We start from the raw sequence: 18,148 nt of genomic DNA on the forward strand, positions 1-18,148 counted from the left end.
GCTGCGTTTGAGTGACTCACCATCCTTGCCTTTGTAAGTGGCAATGCTGTATGGGAGGGATCCTAGTTTTAAATTCAACAAAGATGGCCCTACATTGAAAACAAAACTCAAGTTTTTCTTCTTAAATGGGCCCGTTGTCAGCCCAGTGGGGCTCAGTCATCTGGTCTAAGTTGGATAATTCCAACAAACATACTCCTGGCGATAATTCCTGACAATACATGAAATCTTTCTGAAATGCTATTTGGTAAATCTGCTTCAAACTTACTAGCTAGATTTACAGCTTAAATGATAATTGCGCAATATACCTACGGCAGATTCTCAGAACAGTCCCGAGTGTCTTTACAGCTGGAAACACTAGTGTTCTATGCTAAACTGCTGTGCTTGATAATCCCAGAAGATGCATTCAGAAAATGGGGCTAGTTACCATATTAAAGCCATGAAGGCCTGGCAGTCAACAGGATTGCAGAAGATGTGTCCTTCCACAGTAGGTTTGGGGTCCTTGATCCAGAGGAAGACTGTATCACTGGTGCCAAGACTCACCTAACATTTCAGGGGACAGGAGGTGTTGAAGACTTAAATTCAAATCACCTTGCAAACCAACCACAAGCTGGTACGCAACTGCCAACACATCATAAAATGTAGCTAATCAGCAGATTCATATTTGCAGTTAATGTTCACTATTGCAGAAATTTGAATTTGCAGAATATATCCTCATTCATTGTACAAGGATAAGACAATGAGCAAGATTAAGTTTGTGGAAGATGTTTACTGAGCATAACTCACACACAGTGAAGGAAGTAATTTAGAGGCAGAATATTTTTTATGTTAACACACATTTTTCAGAACCATTATTGCAAGATGTGAGTGTCTGTATACACATTACATGGCCAAAAGTAAGTAGACACCTGACATCCAACATCTTATCCAAAATTATGGGTTTTAATATGAAGTTGGTCTATCCTTAGCTGCTATAACAACCTACACTCTTCTGGGAAGGCATTATTCTAGATGTTGGAGCATTGCAGCAGGGATTTGCTTCCATTCAGCAAGAAGAGCATTAGCGAGGTTGGGCGCTTATAGGGCGATTAAGCCTGCCTTGCAGTTGGCTTTCCAACTGATCCCAAAGGTGTGGGATGGGGTTGAGGTCATAGCTCTGTACAGGCCAGTTAAGTTCTTCCACACCGATTTTGACAAAACTATTTCTATATGGATCTCACTGTATGCCCAGGGGTATTGTCATGCTGAAAAAGGAAAGGGTTGGAAGCACAGAATCATCTAGAATGTCACTGCATTAAGATTTCCCTTCACTGGAACTAAGGGGCCTAGCCCAAACCATGATAAACAGCCCTAGACCAAGGGGTGTCCAGATACTTTTGGTCATATACTGTATGTAAATACATACAGCTTGATTTGGCTCCGTACTCCACAATTTTAGATTTGCAATCATACAATTCACATGTGGAAATTGCACATTTTCAGCTTTTATTTAAAGGTATTTGTATAAAATTACGGCACTTTTTAATAGTTTAGTTACAAATCTAAAATTGTGGAGCACAGAGCCAAATCAAAAATAAATAAAAAATCCTTTGTCCCAAACATTATGGAGCCCACTGTATCTGTAGGGCCTTTAGCAAGACTACTGAAAGTACTTACTGCTATGTCTCCTTCCTGCAGTCTCATCCCTGCAAGAGAACCTGTGATATGAAAGCAAAAACAATTATTGTGGAATCCTATAGTTGAAAGACCAACAGAAGAAGAAGACGAAAAAATAGTCCTGGCCCTTATGCATGCCTCCTTTTGTAGGTTTAAACAAATAGCCTCTGAAGGTCTAAGGAATCTATCAAGCCATTGATTAGGCTATACAATACTAATATTAAATTTCGACTCTAAGAAAAATAACCTCAAAAAGCAAATGTATTGGCAGGAGATTTGATAACATCGATTAAAAAAAAATGTTCTAGACCTTTTACTCTTTCATGTGCCAAACTTCTATAATGGCATGGATGGTATTTTCAAGAGGTTATATGCATTTGGGCATTAATTTGAGGCTGGGTGTTAGACTTGGTAAATATTTAATCATTCCTGTCAATGGGCTTTCTTGTTGACTTCGCAGAAAAGTTCAATCCATCTTTTCATGCAGTGACACATACAGACAGTGGCTTATGAAGAGAAGACAGTCCAAAGAAAAATGATTCAGTGACTCCCCTGACAGAACTTTAATCCCCATACTCCAGCAGAAAAAAAATCCTCTTTCAAAAATTTTCTCTGAAAATCACAGTAATGTTTTGCTGGTTTAAAAAGGAATGAGCTTTCTAATAACAGCAGCAGAAAAGCAGAGGACATTTTTAATGGAAAATAATTCACACTCCATTCAAATGCTTTAAACATTTTCCAAATTTTTATAAATTACCAAATTTTTTTGTTTCTCTTGTAGCAAAAAAGGCCCATGGCCCAATATTCATGGTTAAAAACGAAAGTTAGAGTATGTGGGCAGAAATGGAACATTTCAAACATTGTGATCTCTTTAAGCAAACGTAATCTCCAGGGACTACGAGGGGGTTCATCCCATCAACACACTGTTGCAGTGTGTGGATGGGCCCCACAGTCCGATATTAATTCTGAACTGTGCCCAGGCCAACTGTGGCCAGCAGCCCCGCAGGGCTAGGAATGATTGGCCACAACGCACATCACATTTGCCCACATCGCCTTTGCTTGTATCTTCCTAACGAGCAAGGTCATGTGTCCCCGTTTGTGCAGCAATGAGCTGACGATAGTGGAATAAATCCCAATGCTAGGACTTCCAATGCTGCTGGTCGAAGGATACGACAGCAAAACCGCAGGCTCCTGGAGACTGCCGTGTTCACTGCACACTCTCCAGTAATAGGAATTCCAGGTCTGTGTAGGCAACACTGCACAGTGTGGTCTTGGCCTGTTTTCTGCAGAAAATTCCACAGGTCGGTGGTACCGCACTGAACATCTGGTTGTTATGCGTGACATAAGGTGCCATGCACAACTCCTCTTCATTGGTTAGAACGACGAGAGGGGCATAAAAAACACAAGTGAAAAGGGTTTTTGAAATTAGTTAAAAGTGCTATGATCCACAGAAAAATCCTCACTCAGAGTGCTAAATTCATAGAGAGAAAAAGTTTTCGCACCACTGTCGGTTCATAATAGTTTCTCAGACAAGCCCACACCTCCCGTTACCGGGGCTGTCAAAAGAACTTTAAATTGCTTCAGAACCGGCCACCATCTTTGTCCGAAGTAAATGTTGCTATGGTTACATGTGTTCTCGAGAGCAGGAGACGCGAGTGACTTCTGTTACTTGTACATACCTAAGTAATGAATTCACTCGCTCCGTTGTTAAATGTGCTGCGTTGACAGGCAGTGACTACCATATTCACTTGCATCAGTTAATACGTTCATCACCCCCAAAAACTGGCAGTGTGTATGTGGTCACTGTGGCCCCTTCTCCACATATAAAATTCTTCTTACTGGTCCGTGCAAATTCAGCACCAGTCCACAGGGAGGTGGTCTGACTCCCACACATTAGTCTCTTGGATGAAAAGGAAAGACGCTTTTGATTGTCACAGGTAGGATTTATTTGACCCATAGTCTGAGACCATGGTCTTCAGGTAGGTTTAGTACGTAGTTTTCACCTGGCTACAGGGCAAACCATAAATAACCACAAGTTATGACTCACTGCTGTCAGGTTTTTCAGGATATTATATGACATAAATACACCTACTTTCTCCAGACTAACTCTTTTGAAGGGAATGTGAAAATGAAAAGATACTTTGATACTAAAAAAAAAAACAGAAAAAATAAATCCATTTTTAAAAATCTGCAATATTAAGCAGGATATAGAATTTGAAAGCAGCAAACACAGGAGTGATGCGTCAATGCCCTGTTCGCTGCGCATTATATTTCTGCTTGGTTTCCTGTTTATTCAAAAAGAACAACTTTACAGTGCTTTGTGTTGCAGGTCTAATAGCCTCTGCTTTGTACTCAAATTTCCAATGCAGTTGAGCAGTAGCAAGCTCAACAGTGATCAGCTCATCTATGTGTCTCAAAAAAGCAAAATGTGCAATCACCTACCACTCCTCCACTGACTGAATTAGCCTGCCATCAGTTACCTATAAATGATCCGCTTGTCACATACACCAGTTACCTACAACAAATCCACACCCTTTTCCGACCACTGATCATCTACATCAGCTCCCTTACCAATGATCCCCACAGCCTACTGCATTTACATGTCACTGATTCCTTGAAAATCTAGTCACCTACCACTGATCATCTACAGATCTTAGCTACCACGGATCCATTGAGACACTACAACATTTACCACCACTGCACCATTTTCAACCACAGCACCACACCTTGCACACAATTTTAACCCTTTATGAAGTGAGATCACATATACAGTATGTGATTAGAATGTTCTGAACTGATCATTCTAATGCTGATGTAACAATCGCTACTGGTAATTGAATGCAAGGAGTTCTATGACACTGGCTTAAGAGTTTTGAAAAAACATTCCAAAAAAACCTGCTCTTCAAAGGGTTAAAAGCAGTTCATTCTTTAAAAAGTTCTGCCATTATTACTATTTAATATGTGCCACTGGCACTTTATCTTACCTGCCTGCTGTATTTTACCCAAGATGGGCATTAAATGAATCAAACTCATTATATAATTAGACTGATTAGTCCCTCGGGGAACTGTCTGAAATGAAGACCAGCAAACACTGCAGTCCTCCAGGAACTGCATTTAACACTCCTGATCTAAGCATCTCCTTATAGTCGATCATATTGGCACATTCATGCAACTGATTCCACCAAGTTGCAACACTGCAGGGTGGGGTCAGTGCCAGCTGAAAATGATGGTTTTTTAATTAAAAAAAGGCTCCTCTTAAGCTCGCAACAATGAGAACTGTTGTCTCTGGGGTACACTGAAAACAGTTTGGCATCGGGCTGTCTGTCTCATATACAGTACGCCCTTGCAAAAAAGTAAATTTTTTACTCGTCGATGCCTTCAAAATGCTAGACGAGAGAAAAAGAATTTCAGTATGCTGCCTTAGTGCCACCTAGTGGCCAAGTGGCGTTATGTTCCAGAACCCTGATGGAGGAGGCTATTTGGGGACACCAGCCTGACTGGAATCTTACCTGGATTGTCCCCTGTGAAAGCCACTACTTTGCAGTCTACTGGGAATCCATAGCGGCTGATAAAGTAGGCGGAGACCGGACCCTGCAGGGAGGAAGGAGGAGGATAATCAGGCACCGATATCCATTTGTTTTCCCTTAATCGAAAAGGTACTTAGTCAGGTGAGGCCACTGATTTAAAATGGTACTGGGCATAATTGAAAGATTGTTTATGTTCATATGGTAATTATATTTAATTGAGGATTCCTCTGACACCCAAAGTCCAGAAAGCAGCTCTCACTAACAGTCAACACAATTCATTAGATGTGGGTGAATGAACCTGCAGAGAACAAGTGTGCATCTCTCTGACCAGCAAACTGTCTTCATGGCAGTAAATATCCCCGTTTAATAAGTAACCAAAGAGCTGCAATCAATTAATGTGCAGTACAGATCATTGGTTATGGTGTGGATGTAAAAAAAGTGATGATGGATTTGAGCCACTTGAGGGAAACAAATAAGAAAGCCATTTCAGGCCTGGCATTTTGCCTGAGGTGAGGATAAAAAACAAACAAATACATTCACATGGTGCTAACACATGAACCACATCTGGCTTATAATATCACAGGTTTCTGAAATAGCATTGGGATGTACACAGTGCATGGTTTCCTATGTTAAATGCCTAAGAAGGTAAGCGTTAATTATATTAGTCAAATATTAATTATATAAGTTTATATTGTTTCATGTAAATTAGGTAAATCTTTAAACCCTTTTAATAGAAAGCCCCCCCCCCCCAAAAAAAGAAAAACCCTGCCAATTTTCAGCATCAGGACAGATTGTTGACAGTGATTTATGTTCTTCAGAAATGTAATACAACCTATTGGCTACAGCTTGGTCTTTCAAATAATTTGTGTTCAAGTAAATTCTCACGTACATAATTATTTGACTGTAAAAAAAAACAAAAAAACGAATTAACACCGTATGCTTAGTAAAGTACCACATACTGTAACAATCAATTATTACAATAATCAATAATCAATTATAATAATGGAAACCGCAGGACAGAAATCTATGCGAACTAGGAATAAAAAAAAGTAGGTACCAGAACTGCTGTGGAAGGTACTGGGCTGCCAAGCTTTTCTGCCAGCTGAGGGGCACTGGCACTCAGACACAGCTGTGCCCATTGTTTGGTGAAGATGTCCATCAAATTCATCCCTGATCCTGGACAAGAGGAACAACATGAACCTCCTGTAAAGGAAACCGCCACACTGGACTTCTGCAGAGGTGGGCTTAATTATTTTTAATTGGGTAGTGTCCACCACCATTCTAAAACAGAAGTCTCAGAACTGGAAATACAGGAAGTGCTTCCACCTTTTCTTAATCCCTATTTCAGACCTTAGTCATTTAACTGGGTCAAGCAATAACACAACAGTTATTTCAGTCAATTCAATAGCAAAAGTTTACATTTTACAATTCATGTTTTTTTATTTTTATCAGGTCTTTGAATATGCTCTATTTGTTTTTTGTTTTTTTAATAGGAGCAGAAGCGCATTATAATTACTTTTGAACATCTTCACAGTCCCTTTAATGTATTTTTTTTGAGAGTACATTTACATTTTCAGGTCATCTAATGTAGATCTAATGACTGGCAACTAAGATCAGCTGAATGAGACACACCTTAAACTGTGCAATAAAAAACTTTGCATTTGTGTCATTGATCAATTTATTTGCTTTAAAACCTCGTCGTTTGACCGTAAGGTTAATTCAATTTTAATATATTTAATTAAGTATGGCCAAGCACAAATGCAGGCTGGCTGGGCCAGTGTGTTCACGAGGCTAAAATGCAGGCTGGCATATTACTCATACAGTCTCCACTCCAGAAATATGCCTGCGCTGCCTCTTCCCCTACTGAACTCACAGCAGTTCTGTCAAGCAAATATTTTCATAAATGTTACAAGGCAAATTTGACAACCACAGGAGTATTTGTGTCAGGATTATACAGTAGGTGCTCCAGAAACACACCCACCCCAATCCTCCAGATTCATTCTCAAGATGTTCACTAACACCACTCTAAGGTCCTCAGTGCTTCACATGTGCAGGTGGTGTTCCAATACATGCAGTGGGAACCACATTTTTACATTACTGCACTTTCAGAAAGTCTGACTATAAACTTTTAGTAGAGTATAAAATATGAACAGAACCGTATTATCAGACCATCTAGGATAATTTTCTGTGTCCTTCCAAGTTTGAACTCTACTGCTATTTATGAAATTAGAAGAAAGTGAAATGTACTTGACTCTAAAGTGTTCAGCACTGATTCATGTTTTAATGACGTTTTTGGTCATCAGATCAGCCTTTATAAGAAAACATGATGATTAAACAAGGTTAGCCCCAAGTTTTATCTTCTCTGCGGCATGCCATTTCAGATGTCACAGCACAATAACTTTAGTAACTCAAAAATGAGCTTATCTTTGAATGCACAACGAAGTAAAACTGTTTCACTCGCAGCCATTTTATTTGTGGCACAAATTGGAAACTTACCTGTCATTTAAAAAGGTATTGTTCATCATTTGCAGCACAAATAATTGTGCAGGAAGAAAAAAAACTTTTAAAAACGTAATTGAGCCACGGATGAGATCATTAATTGAAGACAAGTAGACAATTAATGGGTGCCTTAAACATCGACAAGCAATTCTACCCTGCAACAAAGAAGTTCTGTCTCCGTTAATCTAAAGAGGGATGCCTTTGTGCAGAATATCCACTCTCTTGCACACCTAGTTAGTGAATGTCTTCCATTTGCAACTATTACAGTTGTCTTGGCAGGTTTTCCTGACAAGTTTACACATTGCATAACTTTTAAACAGACATGTCACCACCAGGTTTCATGTTGTCTTAAAAAATCCAAACTTTTTGGTAGGGGTAATTGTGCTCATCTTTGTGAAACAGATATGCCCAGCATGAGTCCCATTTTTATTTAAAAAAACTGTCATTTTGGTGCTGATTTAAGTAGGCACCACCATTTAAATATGCATGACCCAGATGGTGGCAAGTGTTGCTTTTTCTCTGGTAGTACAGTGCACCTTCCACACACTACGGATGCTTTGAGAATAGGAATTATTTTTGGTACTTGAGACAGTTTAACAGGCGTGAAAGCATTGCAATCCTTTCATGGATTCCACTGTTAATGTTCAATTTTATCATGAGCAGTAGCATGTGTATCAGTTTGCGCAGTTTCTAAAATACCTTCTGTTCTAGGGCATAAAAAATCATTAAAATGTCTGATCAGCAGAAAAATTCAGTCTGATAAAATGAAGCAAAAGATAATCTATCTGCTGATAGAGAAGAAAACTGAAACAATACCTATCTGTATTTTTTAAATGCTTTTTTTAGCATATCTACTTAATGTCAATATAGTTTTATTTTTTGCATAATATAAGTAATGTCAGTGTTGCTTAATGTAAATATTGTTTCTTTTTTGCTTAATATAAGTAAGAAAACGGGTTAGCACACAAGGTAAAAAAAAAAAAACTATGAGGCCAATCTTGAGAAAACATTGCCCTTGCTGGGTAAGCGCTTGTGTAAGTGCTTGAATGAACCATCTTATGGTCAAAGTGAAGAATGATTCAAATCATAATGATAAAAAATTCAAGCAAAAGGCATGCAGGCTTACCATCGCTATAATCGATATCAGCATAGTTGCCCAGAAAAAGAGAGGAGGCAAAACTGCTCACCAGCGAGATCCTCTGCGATTAAACATCACAAACACAGCATTTCATTTCACACAACCATCCCCAGAGCAATTCAGACAATCCATCAGTCAGTTAGCTTTGTACACTGCAAATGACTCTGTATGACACAGCGCCTCAATCATGTTTGCAGCATCAGTGAGTATAAAAATACACTCAATTGGCCTCATTCACAAAACATGCGTACGCTCACATTTGTATTTTCTCATGGCTGTTTCCTTATGATAATCACATGAACAGGATTGCGTATAAAATTTGCAAACAGTCTGCATTCATCATCTCATACACCTATGCGCAAAAACAAAGATCTGCATATGTGTCATGAATCCCATACTGGTTTTTCATAGGAACCATTTAAAAACAAAACTAAAAATAATTTTAAAAAGGTTTTGCGAATGCTTTCATTTCCATTGTTCTTGAATCACCATTCATGTTGTTCAATGAAACCTCTTGTAATATTAGAACATTTTTACAATAGTCAAACTACAACCTGGACAGAATCCTTCAGCTTAACAGCTTAGTACCAAGATGTAAAAATCTCTAAATCTCAATAGTAAGGGTCACCTCAGTTTGATGGTACTGGTCTGGTTTTGTTTTGCAAATCTTGGCAATCTGATTCCCAGTAAATCGCTGAAAGACAAAACACACTATTTATATGAGGATAGAAATGATGCATTATTGACAGTGCAAAGTAGGCAAGATGTCTAATTATTAATATGACTTAAAGTACGTGTTTGTAGTGAGTCCAGTTTTATTTCTGTGGGAATAAAGGAACATTGTGTTTCCATTGAAGAATTACCTCAATCTCATGCATCACTTACATTACTTTCCCCTTTGGATGCAGCATTACATTCTTTCATTAACCCAACGATTACTAGAATGTACTGGCTACATTCCAACCCCCACCTCATAGGCACGTGACCCAGTAATGTCTGCCAGTCTTTGGGCTCCGCCCACGGCCATCTCCAGGTTGTGACACTGCTCTGTGGTGCTGGAGTCCATCCAGACCGGACTATCTGGCATCGCGAAACACCCCTGCCGACACAACAAACATTCCTTTTCCTTGGTTTTCTTCTCCAGGTGTCAAATGGCATCGCAAGAGGAACACTGGGCAGTGTGCCAGTGACGTCAGGAGGAAAAGATGACAGCAATCATGCATAACAAAAAGGAAAGACGGCAAAAAACGATCACGGGCTAACACAACAAGTGTGGACCCAACTCACTCACAAACCCTGAGTGAGATGCGTGGACAGCTATAGGACACTCAGGGAACTCACACAAACAGCATGAGAACACACCTAATCCACGTTACTTCATTCAGTCTACCCAACTACAAACATACGCCCGTGAAACATATGCTGTACGGTACTTCCAAGGATAATTTATTCGTCCTACTGCCAAGTTCCACGGTACTCTGTTGAGACATATAAAAAATGACTCTTTTGTTGGGACATTAAAATAAGTGCTAATGGTTAGCGATAACATTTAACTGCTTAGATACCTGGGTATTTCATACAATTTTGTAAACATGAAACTTGATTATGTTTCATTTCTGCATTGTGCTGACACCAACTTCTGTGTTTACCTGAAAAAAAATCACTTTATATGAGTAGGAGTTCCTAATGTGGCAAAATGTTCTTACAATTTATTTAAGGTTTGTGTACTTTGTTCCCCGCTCGTACAAAGTCATTTTTTATAAAATTAAACAATGTGTTAGGGAGTTTGTGGACCTTTAATGTAAATCCTTTCACTATAAAACACAAAGACGATGGAATTAGATTGTGAGAACACTGAGTAAACATTGGGCTTTAGCACTTTCCCTGTACCGACTCAAGGTATGTGTTATCATCTAACATCTGTGTTAACATCTGTGGTTTCCTCCCACAAGGTAATGCATTAACTTTTAACCGGACACTAAATCCTGTAGATTCTATGTCGCAACAGAATCCATAAGCAAAGAGAAGGACTTTAATTACACAAAATTTTCCAGTGGAAGATTAAAGTCAAGATTAATGGTTTCCATGACAGCAAACGACTATGTTAATAAAAGAGGCAACCGCACAACTCTCATCACGCGTATGATAATAATTCATTCATTATAACAGAAAAAATAACTTTTCTAATATCTATCCTTTTGAAGCTCTGTCAGTGAAATAAATCTGAGCATCACATCAATTGTTACATAGACTTTCAAAAGAAATATCCTCAAGGTATTCTGGATGGTTAAAAATTAATTTGACATTTTATAACATTAAAAATTGTTTTTGTACTTCAGATTATTAACAAGGCTGCACTGCACACTTTAATCCCGATCAATGAAAGCCAAGGAAAGGGTGTCTCATCATCCAGACAGAAGCATGCGATGCCATGATCTCATTACCATTTTGTAGGTGCAAGGAAATGCTATTCATTATCATAATGCTCATGCAATGGTTTCCCTTTCAGAATGCCCAACAGTGAAATATGCCTTACCAGCAGGAGTTCATGCAAATGCTTTTCTGGATCAAGATTTTTAAGAACTTGACTGGCCCCCGTCTTCCAGTACACACTACCATGTTGCTGTAGAAGATTTAAAACAGGAATTTAACCAACATTTTGATTGGTTGTCAACCTGTGCGAGTGAGCACATTCAGAATTCTTTATTCCTTACCTGGCCACTTCCTGATAGAGCTTTTACACAAGAGAAATCAAACCCATCATTTTTCATCTTCTCAAGAATGCGGTCAAGGGCCTAAGAAAACAATGTTAATGTACACAATTTATTAATTTACTGTTTTACACATACATGGTTGAGAGCAGTTATACTTGTCAAATATAAGTCTAGATGCTGTGGATATTTTCCCCCAAACACAGTAGTTGCAGGAAAGTAGCACAAGGCCCGAGCAAACAGAAAATTAAGATATTTGTTAGTAACTTAGCTGGCCACAAACAAATCAGGGCATAGTTAACTATACTGCTAGTGCACTTAAACATTTTGTTTCAATAGTTTATTAGAAATTACCTAATTATTTATAGGTTACATTTTTCCTCAATTAAAAATGGCTAAATAATTGAATGCCAACATATTCATATATTAAAAACTATGGATCTGTGTTCTTCCAAATTTCATCAAAAAAAGTGTGAAGCAACACTAAAGAATTGGTTAGGAGACTACTTCTGTGCCCTCCAGGAGGGTTGTGTACTGTTCAGCTAACAAATGATTTTAAAAGCATTGCAAGCTGTACAGAGTTAATTACCTTCACCCACATCAGCACTGGAGAGGTAACAGTGAGTCTGTCACTCTGGATGTGCACCCCACCCTGAGTTCTAGACAAATTGATACAGGTAAACAATCACTGTTTTTAAAAGTTGATTTGAGTACAAATCATATAATTATATTTTGGATAGACAGTTTAAGGCATATCTTGCATTTATACATGTTAAAAGGTCATGTCTTTCCTTAATGCAGCATTTCAGATGAGTTTATGTTTAATGCTTAAAATACACTGGCAAACGTTCATTGTATACCTACCTGTATTCTGAGAGTTCACTGTCAAATTGTACATTGTCCTGGTGAATCACGTTCAGATTTTCATCAACAGCAATCACCTTCAGCTAAATGCACAAACATACAAAATATACATTTTTTCATGTAACAGATTTAATTTTGTAACAGTTCAAAATGTCTCAAAGAAGAGAGGTAATCATGAAGATCAATACATTACATACACTGTTCGTACATCAAAGCCAAATTAAGGGGGGTTCTTCATTACGTAAAATAGTTGAACTACCAATTCATTCCATCATTCATTTTTTAATCACAAATATACAAATATATTGCATCGGTTGATAATGCAGAAGAACATTCGGTTCTTCGGTTAATAAGTCAGTGCAATTCCGTAGTATCAGCAAATGAGCCAGTATTCAAAAGCTAAAGTGAAGGCAAATGGTTCCTTTAGCTAAAAGATCAAAGTACGTTACACGCTGGACTGTGTTTGTGTAGCCAACTGCAAAAAGATGAATACAATTAGTGCTCCATCTTATAACGCTCCACCTACTGAGGATCGCTTCATCAGAAAGTGTATCTTTAGTTTTAAAAATGTTTCCTACACAACGTGACAACAGTTGCCGGAATTCACCACATCAGGATAACTTTCCTTGATAGCAATGCTGCAGCATATAGGTCCGGTAACGATTCTAAAGTTCCTTCCGTGACCACCTCAACCTCAACATATTGCTTTCCGCAAAGTAAACAGAATGACGTACATCTACTTGGCTTGACTTGAATTACTTGACTCTACCTGCTGAGTGCTGAAATCAAATCCCAGATAACAGGGGTCGGAAGAGGCAGCCATTGAATGAACTACACGAAGACAAGAAGTACTGCGCCTGTGTTGTCTCACCAGCTCTTGAAAAAAAATTTAAAGAGACCGTAATGTTAATAATTCTCGGCTGTGCTAGGCATACTTTACCCTTCTGAGCCGACGTGGCCAATTGTATTTTATTCGGTATGCTAAGAATTCCTTTGAACATTTGATATATAACTTTGTATTTTAACATACTGAATCTAAAATCTTCATGTGACCTATATTTGCACAGTTAAACAAGAGGAAACGAATGGATTCCTTAAACAATTCAAGGAAGTGCAGTTTAGCTGAAATATCAAAAAAATAATAGTAGCCATCCCATTATTGTTTTGCTGCTCTATTTGGGGTTACTTTGGCTTTCTTTTCTGTATGCCTACTACTGTGAAGGTCATCGATCGATATCTGACTGTGCTGCCACTCCACAGTAAACAATACTCAGTAGTAGCCTAACTTTGCACATTTATCTGGATAATCTCTGCTTTTAAATTTTCATTTTGCATGTGTGGTTATATGATCAAAACGTGTTGTCCTTCAAAACTATATACTATACCCTGTGTGGAAGACATCAAGAAAATTTTAAGTATCTGATGTCAGAAACATAAAAGCTGTAAGAACACTTCTGTTGGCTAAAAAGGGAAATATTTATGATTATCTTTGTCAACCACATTAATGCCCAAATAATGATGAGATGATTGAATGTGAAGAATATATGCATTAGAACGTGGTTGTTCAACTATCATGCGTGATATGCGGCTGCCTGCTTATAATGAACCATAGAATGACTTCACAATTTGCCTGTAACAGGCTATGCAACTGCACTGCAAATAAATGCAATGATATGAATAAAGTAATGATTGAATAAACTGATCTTTCAACATTTTTCTATGAATCATTCAGTTTTACAATGAGTAGGCCTACATTAAAAGGGTTATGTTTGTTAAGCATTATATTTGACTATTTTAAAATAATGTACAGCCATGTCTTAAGCCCAAACGTTAAATCGGTTTCTAGTCATGTGACCTGATGGCTGGTAAAAACAGGACTCACCCATAACTTCAACACAGTTGAGTCAACATGCAGCATAGTAGCTACACTTGGTGTAGACCCAGAGTCATTGTCAGGGATATGCCAACAATAATGCAAACACAACATGTGTCGCAGCATTGTGTGGATCTTTAGCTTAATAAAATATGGTTGACCTATATTGATTTTTCATATGACTCCCACACAAACTGAGAAAACTTCTTCCAGAGATTTACGATAGACTATAGGCCGAAAATGTTTCATTTTCAATCTTTTGCGTTTTTGCCCTGCTGTTGCCTACTTATGCAGATTTAGTTTTACCTCACAACCTCAGCAGTTTTCTTGAAGCAATCTGACCCTTGCTTACTTTTCCTTCGTGAAGGCATGTGCCAAACTAAGATACAACTTCGCAAGGACATTTTCTGACATTTACACGTCGGTAATCCTAATAATATCACGCTTGACGTGATCTTTGAATGAGGGCCTATTTATTTGGATCGATGCATGTCAACGAGCAGGATGTTATCACGCAGCTGTTTCGGTTTGACGCGTTTATGCGAACAGGTCGTCAGAGCTGAGGAGAAAGTAGAGACGCGAGTCACCTTTCTCAGGAGGACCTAACCGAGATTTTTGCGGAACTCTCCAGAATGGACATTGCACTTTTGAAAGAAGAGTACAACTGTAATAAACGGAAGCAAATGCTCCAAACACGCGTTGTTTTATTTAAAAAAGGTAAGCATGTTTAGCAGCTGTAAAGTACTGTATATTCGGCGAAAAATGCTTCCGGCGTTCCAATCGGCCATGCTTTTCGTCTAGGGTAGACATGAAGTGTAATTTCATTATTTTCAGTCATTATTCACAGAGTCATGATGTCCTTACTCTGGAAATGTTATTGTCTAGTAAGTATGGAGCTGTTGCGTAGGTTGGCTCTTTTGCGCATTCAAATGGAAGTTGGGCTACCCAATGTATTGATATATGTACTTACATATACTTGCATGTGTTTAATGTTAACTAATCGTATTTTACATGCATTGCATTACATGTATAGATTTAATGTTTTAACGTTTGATTTTGTTTTTTTTTAAAAATTCGCCTCGTCAGACAACAAAATATGCAGGTGTGGTGAAGGTCTGAACCAGGCAATGGTGGATTTTTTAATTAATTCCATGGCTGTTGGCTAAATAAGTATACCTCTTTAGACCTGACAAAACAAAGTTTAAGTACTACAAATGTTTCACTTAAAACACATTACAGTGAAAAAAATATATGTTTTTTTAAATAATTTATTTTACTTGTATTGAATGTCCATCATATACGTTTCGGTATAGTAGAATAAATGGTTCCTGCAATTAACACCGGGGTCACATGTCTCCTACAGGGGACACAAATGAATTGCCGGGTTTTAGGAGGGCAATTGTACAGTTTTTGGATGTGGATTTCCTGATCAGTTAGTTCGATATGCTTCACCTGATTAAAGAATTAAAGCATTATGTAGAAATTACGTTCCACTATTGATTAAATACATTTATATTGACATGTCAAAGCAAGATAACTTGACTTATAGGTATTATTCAAATACATATTTGATTACTGATGACTGCTACCTACAGTCATGTGTCTGTTGTTGTTGTTATTATTATTATTATTATTATTATTATTATTATTATTATTATTATTAATAATTTGTTCATTCAACATGCAAATAACATTTTGAATAATTGTACACTGAAATGCCATCTTGACACAACTCCTTATGTATTGACATCTGGTTTGCCTTAGCCAGAAATTGAAGGTGGACAGCATCTTGACATATTTAACTTCACAGCTGTAGTGTGCCATATTAAAATTGTCTGGGCACCTAGAAAGCATATTTGATGCTTGTCTGTGGTTATGTTACCTTATTTTGTCAGACTTAATTGCACTGTACCCCGAGGAGATCCTCATGCTAATATCCTGATACCGGAAAGACGCCCATGACCACATTCTGTAGCATCCTGCTTGGTAGCATTGCCAGCACTATACCATTAAGACTAATATAGACTCCCTGATGAGTGCCAGCAGAGAACACTTTTACTGGTAATTAGACCCATGCTGTCTTCACCATAATGCAGCCATGTTATGGAACTGGCCGGGCCTTTGTAGAGTAGTCAGTCATAGGGAGAGTGTAACAAGCTAGGCCCCTATTGTTTGTGTGTCAGGCATGATTTGTTTTCTCTATTAATATAATAATGTGTGTAGTGATGTTGTTCAGTTGTGTAGCAGATTGACAGCTTTTTTGTTGTCAGTGCATAATTTCTATTTCATGTCGTGAAAAATATCACTGAAAACATAATTCAGGAAGTGTCATATGAAGTATAAGCAATAAGTGAAAACAATAGATAGATACACTTGTATTATTAATCACATGGTACTAATTGTCTTCACCAAACCCTTTATTCCCCTTCCTTCACCAGCACCAAACAATGAAGAAATTTGTGGCAAGTCCCTTGTTAACATGGTTCCTGTTAACCAGGAAGTAAAATATCCCAAAGTATTTGAGGATGATTTGCCAATTAAAGAGATAAAGTTTAATTTTGTTGATGACCTTGACAGCGACAAAACCCCTTGGCGCACCCACTTGGGAATTTATCGGATGACCAGTGCTACAGGCAGCATGTTAAAAGCATCAGATACAAAGGCCAGCACAACCACCCCTAACCATACAATAAACCTAGCAGCCAGCAAAGACTTTTCTCAGGAGAGTACAGAATCCAAAGAAGCAGATTCCATTGCTTCAGAAAACTTGAATGGTTGCCAGTTCCTTGATAGAGGAGGAAGGAGCGAGGACGTCACCCCAGACTCCAGGAAGTCCTCCTCTTCTGAATACCCATCAAAAGCCTCCCTGCCTTCTCACAGCTCCGACTATTATCCTTTTCCTCGACGAAAATGCCCAAAGAAGTCAGAGGCTGCTAGGAGGCTTGGGATGTATTCATCATTTTGATAACCTTCTGGCAGTGAACCCTAACATGGGTGTGGAGTACAGCAGGTTTCCTACCTTTCAACTGGCCCCTAACATGTTTATTACATTTTGTTTACAGTCATGATTAAACAGAGACTAGCACTGGAGACAGCCACCAGCATCATCATGGAGTTTAATGGATATTGAGAAGAATGTGGTTGAATACAATATGGACTTGTTTTTCTTTTAAGTTAATATTTGCAAATAAGTTACGGTTCATTACATAAAGATGAGAATGAACTTGTATCATTTAAAGATGATATCTGAAGCTCCATGTCTTTAAATCCAGTCATGATATTCTTTCCTCAAGTGAAAATTAACATTCACAGGCCAGATGGAATTCAGACTCCCCGTGCCATCAGATAACCTGCTCTATGAGTAGATGAATAAGTGAAACAATCAAATCAAGTCCTCTTTTGTATGTAGAACTGAGACATGTCCTAACTATTGCTAGAGTTGTATTTTCTATGGCATCTATGCACTGTTTTCATCACAAGATCAATGTAAAATTATGAGCATTATGGAGATTTTGTCTATCAGATGACATGAAAAAATAAAGTGAAAGTTGCTTTAAAAAAAAAAAAAAGTAAACTAACGTGTTTCTTTATGCATGTATTGTATGAATTGTCCTGTCCAGGGTGTATTCCTGCCTCTCACCAAATGCACGCTGGGATAGGCTCCAGCAACCCACCCCCAACCCTCCCCCTCCCCCCTCCCCAACTTACCATGCCCAGGATAAGCAGGTATAGATGGATGGATGTATATCAAAAAATAGGAAGCATTAGCCATTCCAGCAATTTTTGGTAACATTTGGTAACAGAAATCATATCTGTAGAATCGCAGTGACATCTTGTGGCTGTTAAGTTTAAAATGTGCACGTGTACTGGTGACAGAATACAT

General features: G+C 38.2%; 2 protein-coding genes across 7 annotated transcripts in view; one reads left to right on the plus strand and one right to left on the minus strand.

The window, feature by feature from the left end:
• xylb (xylulokinase homolog (H. influenzae)) overlaps positions 1–14,409 on the minus strand; it is a 55,690-nt gene extending 41,281 nt beyond the window's left edge. For 2 of the 6 annotated variants that reach the window (XM_035415492.1, XM_035415494.1), the window contains exons 1-12: positions 14,275–14,409; positions 12,393–12,475; positions 12,118–12,187; positions 11,532–11,612; positions 11,354–11,440; positions 9,788–9,916; positions 9,446–9,511; positions 8,806–8,878; positions 6,238–6,356; positions 5,163–5,244; positions 1,654–1,694; positions 425–540 (exon numbers count right to left, since the gene is read on the minus strand). In XM_035415492.1, coding sequence (XP_035271383.1) covers positions 425–540; positions 1,654–1,694; positions 5,163–5,244; positions 6,238–6,356; positions 8,806–8,878; positions 9,446–9,511; positions 9,788–9,916; positions 11,354–11,440; positions 11,532–11,612; positions 12,118–12,187; positions 12,393–12,475; positions 14,275–14,391 — 1,064 coding nt within the window. In that variant the 5' untranslated portion in view covers positions 14,392–14,409. The other 4 variants (XM_035415493.1, XM_035415497.1, XM_035415496.1 and 1 more) reach the window with 4 other exon arrangements.
• Positions 14,410–14,577: 168 nt separating this feature from the next.
• Positions 14,578–17,823, plus strand: LOC118226139 (uncharacterized protein C9orf152-like). The gene is made up of 2 exons (XM_035415498.1): positions 14,578–14,982; positions 16,704–17,823. The coding sequence occupies exons 1-2, from the start codon at positions 14,898–14,900 to the stop codon at positions 17,228–17,230; spliced, it is 612 nt and encodes a 203-aa protein (XP_035271389.1). The 5' UTR covers positions 14,578–14,897; the 3' UTR covers positions 17,231–17,823.
• The last annotated feature ends 325 nt before the right edge of the window (positions 17,824–18,148 follow it).

Source organism: Anguilla anguilla, chromosome 4 (genome assembly GCF_013347855.1).
Source record: "Anguilla anguilla isolate fAngAng1 chromosome 4, fAngAng1.pri, whole genome shotgun sequence".
NCBI lineage: Eukaryota > Metazoa > Chordata > Actinopteri > Anguilliformes > Anguillidae > Anguilla > Anguilla anguilla.